General features: G+C 47.1%; 1 protein-coding gene across 2 annotated transcripts in view; it reads left to right on the top strand.

The window, feature by feature from the left end:
* Nucleotides 1–388: 388 nt before the first annotated feature.
* Nucleotides 389–8290, top strand: part of USP25 (ubiquitin specific peptidase 25) — a 94422-nt gene continuing 86520 nt past the window's right edge. For both annotated transcript variants that reach the window (XM_050890969.1, XM_050890895.1), the window contains exon 1: nucleotides 389–481. In XM_050890969.1, the coding sequence (XP_050746926.1) occupies nucleotides 437–481 (45 nt within the window). In that variant the 5' untranslated portion in view covers nucleotides 389–436. The remainder of the gene's footprint in view (nucleotides 482–8290) is intronic.

Raw genomic sequence — 8290 nt, 5'->3', positions numbered from 1 at the left:
GCAGCGGCGGTCCCGCCGGCGGCGAGCGACGGGGGCAGCCGCGGGGGAGGGGGGGGGCTCCGCCCGGGGCAGGTGCGCGGGGCGGCGCCGCCGGGGAACCCCTGCCGGGCGGCGGTGGCGCGGGCCGAGCCGAGCCGAGGGCGGGGCCGGCGGCGCGCTCGGCGCTCCGGGCACGCTGGGCGGCGGCGGGGGCGGCCGCGCTGGGAGTGACAGCGGGGCCTGAGCGGATCCGCGCTGCCCCATGGCGGCCGCCCGCCTCGGCGGCCCGCCCGCCTGGCGGTGACTCGGGCTCCCCCTCCCGCCCCTCCTCCTCCGCCGCCGCCGCCTCCTCCTCCTGCTCCGCTCGCCCAGCCCCGGCCCGGCCCAGCCGCTGCCGCACGGCGCCGCCGCCGCCGCCCGCCGAGCCCGGGGCGCAGCCGGCAGCCGCGCAGGGGCCATGACGGTGGAGCAGAACGTGCTGCAGCCCGGCGGCGCCGCCAAGGTGAGACACCGGCACGGCCCGGCCCAGCCCGGCCCGCCGCTCTGCGTTGCGCTGCGCCGCGCCGCGGGGGCCCGCCCGCTGCGCCAGGGCCCGGCCTGGGAGCCGGCTGCGCGCCCCTCGCCGCGTCCCTGCCCGCCGGCCTCGCCCGGGCCTGGCCCCCACCCCCTCCCGGAGGCGCTCCCTTCCTGCGCGGCTCCGGCGGCTGCCCCCGCACCCGGCCCCCGCCCCGCCGGCAACTTTTCCCCCCTGCAACGGGGGGGCGCAGCCTCCCCACACCCCGCCGCTTCCCGGGCCCGTGGTGAAGGTTCCCCCGGCCGAGGGGGGGCCCGGCCTTGCCCGCGCCGCGGCCTCTCCCGCCCCCGCCGCTTCAGCCCCGGGCTGGGGCCGGGGCGACCGCGAAGCTGCCGGGGGGGCGCGGCGGGGCCGGGCGCTGCGCTGGGGCGCGGCCGGTCAGCGGGGGGCCGCCGTCGCCCCGGGTCAGCCCCTCCTCCGGGCTTGGGGGTCGTGTCCCGTCCCGTCCCGTCCCCCCCCTCCCCAGCACCCCGCGGCTCGGGGGAGACCCGCCGCTCCCCGGGCCGGCGAGCAGGCAGCCCCGGGCTGGGAGGGCGCCGGGACCCCGGGCGGGCAGGCGGGCCTGTTGCACTTGCAGAGCTGCCAGGCAGAGCAGCAGGACGGGGAGCAGCGTGTCGGTGAGGACAGCGAGGTCCTGCCCGAGCCCCCGGTGTGAGCCGTGGGCCAGGGGGGAGATGCTGCACATGGGCGGCGTGACCCTGCTGCGCCGGCATCCGTGCCTGCTAAAGGTGAACGCTATTTCCAGCGGGTGACACACGGCTCGCCGTGACGCTCTCTTGCTGGAGTAAAAAAGTGCTGGATTTGGGGACTGGTATTAACGTGCATCATGAAATGGGGTTAAGCGCATGGCAGCGTTTATGAATCTTTTTATTGCGCACCAGGAGTTGCTGGAAAATGTTTCTTTGTCAAAAAAAAAAAAAAATGGACAGCTTCTAAAGCTCTTCTTTGCTTGAAGTGAACTAAACTGGCAAGAGAAAAAGAAATCTAAAATTAAATCGCAGTGCTTTTTAAATTGTTTTTTATTTTTTTAAAGGTAACTGTTGCTGGTTAATGCAGCTGTTCTGGTTAGTGATATGACTGCCTCCTCTGCTGTGATTTTTTTTTTTTTTATGGCATGTGATGCTTTTATAAGAGGATAAAAGTATATGTGCTTTGGTATAGTCAGTGTGGAAGTTAAATGGCTCCAGTTGTAAGAGTGGACAGTGGGAATGCAGTGATTAAGGTATAATTGGTTAAAGTGGTACAACTTACACTCAAGAAGCTCATTTGGAGGGAGAGGCATGTCTCGCCAAAGACTGCTATCATAGTTGGAAGTAGTTAGCACTGATTTTGGCCGCTTCAGCAGGAAGGCAAGGGCTGAACGGGCTAATTTTGTCTCTTCATTCCTCAGTCGGCAGTGTTTTCAACTGGGATGTGCTAGCAGGCTAAGGTAGCAGAGTTTTGCTGCCAGGTCCCATGCTATGTGTGTGTCTGTGTTTAACAACTTCATTTGTTGCTGCTGCACACCTGACAACGTCCGTGAGCAAGGTTATCTTTTACAAAACCTGTTGTTGATGGTTTACTTAAATATCCCTTAATTATCATATCAGATACTGTGTTACATAATACCTGGTAGGCGCTGGTCAGAGCTGCCTGTTCGCACTTTTTGTCAATAATCCTGAAGAAGAAATGTTACAGTCTTCAGCTAAACTATTGCTTGCAGGTCAGTAGTTCAGGATCACTTAAGTTTCAAATTGAGGATAAGCTTAAAGAGAGGTTGGAGATTGATTGTGGTAGGTCACCTGGTAATCCATACTGCAGTAAAAAATGAAAGTAGCAATAATTCTAAAGTTGTAATCAGCATCTATGGATGACGGTTACTCATCTAAGTATCTAGAGAAACTATAAAATAACAAGTAAGTTTTTTTCACGGCAGGGATTTTCTTTTTTATTTCTGTTGAATCATCGGATTATTATATTATCTGAAACTCCTTGTTACCTATTTTATCCCTAATTGCATGCTGGGGAGGGAAAGGGCCAATGTTAAGTAATGTTTTTTGGTAAACTGTTCTCAACTCCAAAGTGAGTATCTCATTGCTTAGTGAGATTAATGAATAGCTAATTGGATGACAAATTTTAACATTGTTCAGCTTATTTGCATGTAAGAAGAAAAATTGTGAAGGTACAGTGGGCTGATGCATGGTTGAAAGGTGGAGAGGTTACCATACCACTAACTCATCATCTTCCCTCAAAAGAAGAAAATCCCGTGCTCCACAAATAATGAGAGTTTGTTCTGGAGACCTCAAAGTTTGTCATGATTGTTTTCTGTTAGTGTGAAGAAACCACATACAAGCAGAAGTATATTGGATTTCCAAGAGATGCATGAGTCATCAGCATACCTTATTCAGAACTGTGGTTCCCAACATTGTTCATCAGATGTTTTCTTACTGTCAAACAGGAAGTATGTGTCAAACTTCAGCAGTACTTGGGGACATAGGTTTGTATTAATAAATGCTCTAACTACAAACAGCCCATTTCCCACTGAAGCTATCTTTAGTTTATTGTGTAGTTCAAGCATCTGGATTGGGTCAAAAGAAATTTTTTCTTTCATGTTTACTGGTCATCTTGACTCCTAGTTAAAACTTGTAATTTATCTCCTGAAGCAAATAATTGTGTGCTTCTCTAACGTCATTAGGTGTCTGTAGGTTATCTGTAATGTTCATATTAAGACTAAAGCATGTGAATAAAGGTAAATGGCCTGGGAAGTTAAAAAAAGTAGCTTCTCATTTTGTCCTGTCTGTGTTTCTGTCCAGTACAATCCTTTTTGTCAGGCATTTTGCTGCTGAAGAGCTAAGGCATGAGTGTTGCAGGATTCCCTGTACTCCAGGCAGTCCTGCACCGCTGCCATGGGTGCAGCTCGCGCTGGTGCATGTGTACGTTGATCTTCCTCCCGGAGGAAGACCATCCCAGGCTGCCCCTTGTGCTGCGCAGACCCTTCCCTCGGTCAGTGTCCCTTACACAGTGGATTCAGCAACCGGGGCTGGGGTGAACGGTGATTTTGCCAGTAATTGGCAGAAATGATGTGGAGAGGTCATACATGTTTCAGTGGTGTCTCAGCTCTAACTAATAATTATTGTGATGGTCATCTCAGAACAGCAGATTGAAGAAGCTGGGTTTTAAAGGGTGACACTTAGGTGGCCTCTCAGCAATGTGTATTATCAAGTTCTACTGCTTCTGGAGAGAGACCGAGTGTTGGCTGATACATGGATTTAAAGTCTGTTTTATCTGTCCTTTGGTTTCCCACACCCACTGTTACTTCAGGCCTGTGATTCAGCAGCATATTGGCAGTGTAATCACAGGAACAGCAGAAAAAAGTTAGGTGTGTCAGCTCAGCTTGTTGTTTGTTTTTTTTTTTTTTTTTAAAAGAAGCACAAACCTTTAAGGATATTTACCACTTGAAATAATGCATGGCTTAAAACAAGGTCTAATACTACTTACTTCCTCTCCCTTACTCTTTTTTGGGGTAGTAAGGGGAAAATTGTGCTAGCTCACGTGTGTCCGTCTGCTCTGCTTGTCCCATGTATTTGATGTACTTAACTGTTGAAAGATTTAGCTAATAATATGGTACTGACTGCTTTTCTTTCCTGAAAGCAATAGCCACTAACTTCTTAACACTGCAGTAGTTCTTCATACAGAAGATGATAGTCATATGTCTCCAACAATTGAAACAGGGATGTTCATGCAGTCCTGAATGGCAGGAGGTGATCACAGAGAATATCTGCTGAGGACTTGGTACGCAAGGAAGGTATTTTGGGAGTTGTGCTCTTTTATTTTTTTTTTTTTTTTTTACCTCAATAGGTGGCAACCTTCCAAAGATACAGCCTTTAAAGTCTTTGCGTTTTGATCACTTGAGTTCAGGGTTTCCTGAACGACCATTTGCCTAGTGGCTCCTGCTCTCATCACACAGCCAGAGCTGCTCTTGCCCGTGACCAACATGCAGGTGTCCTCCCGTATCTGAGAAATGCACCCTGAGTCATGTAATGAGGATGGGTTACATTTCTCCCCACAAACAGGCTGCCTGTGTTTGGACTGTGTGACAGGCAGGCTCCTTGCATGGTGGGCTTGAATATGGGAGGGTTATACCTGCTACTGCTGGTATTGAAAGCTTTATTACCTCTTTTGGCCAGGATGAGCAGAATAACCAGACTGGTTTACTGAAAGTGTTTGTACCAACTACTAAGTAATTTGCAAGAATTATTTGGAGTGCTATGGAGTCACACTTTTAGATATACATGTCTTGCTATGTATTAAAAAAAATTCATTAAAAAGGTTTGTATTGTGTGTAGTCACACCTTCTACATAGACTCCTGTTTATATTTTGTGAAAGCTACAGCAAGGTGCAAAGGTCAGTGATTCAAAGTAGTTTTGAAAGCCCTTGTCAGACTGGTATGCTGAATGCCTTCTGGTTTTGTGAATGTTCTGATGGGTTTTGGTAGGAGGGGATGTATGTGTGGTTGGGTGGGTGGTTTGTTTTTTTTTTTTTGGTAGCTATGCAATCTTGCTTTTTTGGTATATGCTATGAATCTGCACCTTTCTGAAACGTTTAGTAGGAGTTTAAAACCTGTTGCATTCTAGAAAGACTTTCACAAAAGTTCAGTAGTGATTTTAATTGTGGTAACATGAGTTTACAACTATAGTACTATCATTAGCATCTGTCTGAAATAATGTCTTTATTTTCTGATCCACACCTTGAAAAAAAAAATACTGCTTCAGAATATTAAAATGTAGGGTTTATACATTTTTTCTGTTAACTTTTTGTAATATTATTTAAAAATAACTTTATAACTTCCTAAAAAAATATATTTTTAGGATAACCGCGTATCTACAGCTACTAGGAACAGCAGCTACAAAAGATGACAAAACCCATCAGCTTCTATGAAAAGGTCAAAAAGCAAATTACCCATGTCTCAAAATAGAAAAATATTTCACATTTTAAAAAGTGCTTTATAAAGATAAGTGGGAGGATAAATGAACAGTTGCTTTTCTTGCACTCTTATGCCTGAAAAGGTATGTTAAGGCAGGAAGTAGCATCTCTTTAATTCTGTGAATTCAGTTGGTATTCATGGCTTCTCTAACTGAAGATGAATGAAAGATAGAATGAAAGATATAGTTTCTGTTCTGGTTTTGGCTAAATCTTCTCTTCTTCCTGGCTGAAGAATGCACCCAAGTGTCAACAGTCCGATTATTCAGTCCATGAGAAGCTGGCTCCATAACTTGAGTGATGTGAATGGTTGGGTTGGGGGACACCCTGGACGTTGGTGAGTGATGCAGTGGCAGAGCTGTTAAATTGACCTGACGCCCCAGCCGACTTGGAGGCTGCCTTTTCAGGCTGGGCCGAAATCTTCACAGAACTAGCTGGGACGTGTCTAACCCTCAGACATCACCTGTGCCAGGAATTGTTTGGGGTGCTGCATCAGTCACTCCCTTATGGCCATTGCTGGCAGTGCCAGTGATGGGGGGCATTATCGAGGCTCCTAGGGGTGCTTCCAGGGTTCCTTTATGTTTTATTGCTCTTCGCTTTCTGTAGTGAAGATGCTGATTTGCAATTCCCAGCTGGTCATCTGGCAAAAGCTAAGAGCCAAACATGACGTTCCTGATATTCCTTAGCATAAAAAGTAGACAAAAAGCTTAAGAGCAGTGTCTTCACTTACATGTAGGAATAAATTCCTTTAAAAGCCTGACTTTTTGGTTTTGTTTGTTTGTTTGTTTTTTATCATTGACTTATTGTACTTACTATGGAACAGAGCTCTTAGAATTCTGAGAGGGGGGTGTGTGTGTTGCCAGGACCTGGACGGAGACAGGAAAGTCTTTTCTACTTTCACTGGGTAGGAAAGCCACATGTGTGGGAGCTGCTTTTCTGGGAAACGAAAGCATCCTGAGCACTTTCACTTTCTAGTTCTCTTGTGATATCCAGTGTGATTATGTAAGGGCGGGGAAGGTTGCATTGAGTCACAATGAAGGGGGGTGTGCGTGTTGGGTTTTTTGTGTTTGGCTTTGTTTTGGTTTTTTGTTTTTGTTTTAGACGGATGTGTTAAACTTCCCCATCAAAACCCAGTGACTAAGTTACCGATGTGATGGTCTTTAGTCAGCAGATAGACACCTGTAATTTGAGAGGATTCAGCTTCTCACCAGGGGGCTGTTGATTCGTGCCTGGGTTAGCAGTGTAGCATCACGATGCAAATAGTAAGCCAGAGTATTAGGTGAATAATGTAGGAGAGGCTGTTGTGACAACATATTTCAAAATGATTTTATGAATTCAGGGTAGACTTCAGTCTTTTTTTCCTGTTAGGAAATAAAGACCGCTTCTATTAGCTGATGATTACACTTCATCAGTTGGGGCGCTGTTAAAGAAGTCAACACCTGCCAGGAGTAGAAAATATTTGACTGGAGTGAATGTTAGTTCAGTTTCACTAGTGCAGGGAACCTAATGTAACTCGCTTGTGACTTCTGCCAGAGAGCTAAGTGTGCAATAGGTGGGGTGGTAACTCCTTCCATTCACTTTGGGACTGTGATATGTGCAAGTTCTGGTTAATGGGTGGTCAAGTATAGTTAATAGGGAAAAGCTAGTACTGTGAATCACAGTAGTAAATTGCATGTAGAACTATGTAAAGTTGAAACTTTTCTGATAAATTCATCGTCTCTTTTATCACTTGAAGAAAATATGGTGACAAAGTAATCTAAAGCTGTGAGGCTGAAGTAAAGATGAGGTGGTGAGATGCTTTACTGCTGAACAGGATAGTGGGGGCATGCCTTGTATGATTGGTACAAACTCGGGCTTTGTGCCAAGTAAAAGTGAATACTTCTTCCTGTTTCCTGCATCAGATTGGCAAATGGCATCTCTTGTTATTGTTTGTGAACACTTGTAACTCTTAGTTTGGCAACACAGTGTTCTGAACAGTGCATGTCACACTTCTTTAATGTTACCTTACGTTAATGCTGTGCTGAATATAAATGTTGTCATAAGCTGTATTGTGCCAACACACCTCAGCCAAACTTGCAGGTAGAATGGAGAGCAGCCATAGTGCGTGCCATGGTTGAGTACAGTCACCATCTAAAATGTTGCTTTCTTACAGCATTAAAATTTGCGCTCTCTCGTATTGCAGGCTTTAGATCTCTTTATCGCTAGATTTCTTTAGCACTTCAAAACTTGCAGTACACTAAGGGCTGTACGGACCATTAATGGAAAATTTTCATGAAACTTCTTTTTGAGTAAACCTGTCCATACCACCTTTCTGCTTTACGTTACCATCCCCCCCAGAAGGGAATGTAAGTCTGTCTCTTTGCTGCAGCAGGTTACACCTCCTTGCCTGGATATTTGGGGTGATTACACTGGTCTGTGATCTGGAGTGGCAGAGGTGTTGTGCTGCCTTCTGCTGATAGCTGCAGGGCTGTATCTTCTGGTAGAGGGGTGGTTTTAACATGCTGAACTACATAGTAGTTTTCCTGGTGAATGTGGTGCAGAATCTGTGGTTTTAGGCTTTAACAGGAATGACATGTTAAGCAACATTTTGAGTCAACGTTGAGATTCTCATGAAGTGCTGTGAAGGAAGAATTGGGTCCTAAGATGGTGTAAAGGACAGATTGACACAAAATGTCGTGAGTAGGACACTGATAATTTCAGTCATCTGTGGCAGGCTTTGTGAGTTCTTGTCTATTTAATTATGGACTGGTTTTCCATGTATTTAGTAACATCATTAA

The sequence above is a fragment of the Gymnogyps californianus genome, chromosome 1, assembly GCF_018139145.2.
Source record: "Gymnogyps californianus isolate 813 chromosome 1, ASM1813914v2, whole genome shotgun sequence".
Classification (NCBI taxonomy): Eukaryota; Metazoa; Chordata; class Aves; order Accipitriformes; family Cathartidae; genus Gymnogyps; species Gymnogyps californianus.
The sequence above is the reverse complement of the archived record's forward strand: the minus strand, read 5'-3'. Positions and strand labels throughout refer to the sequence as shown.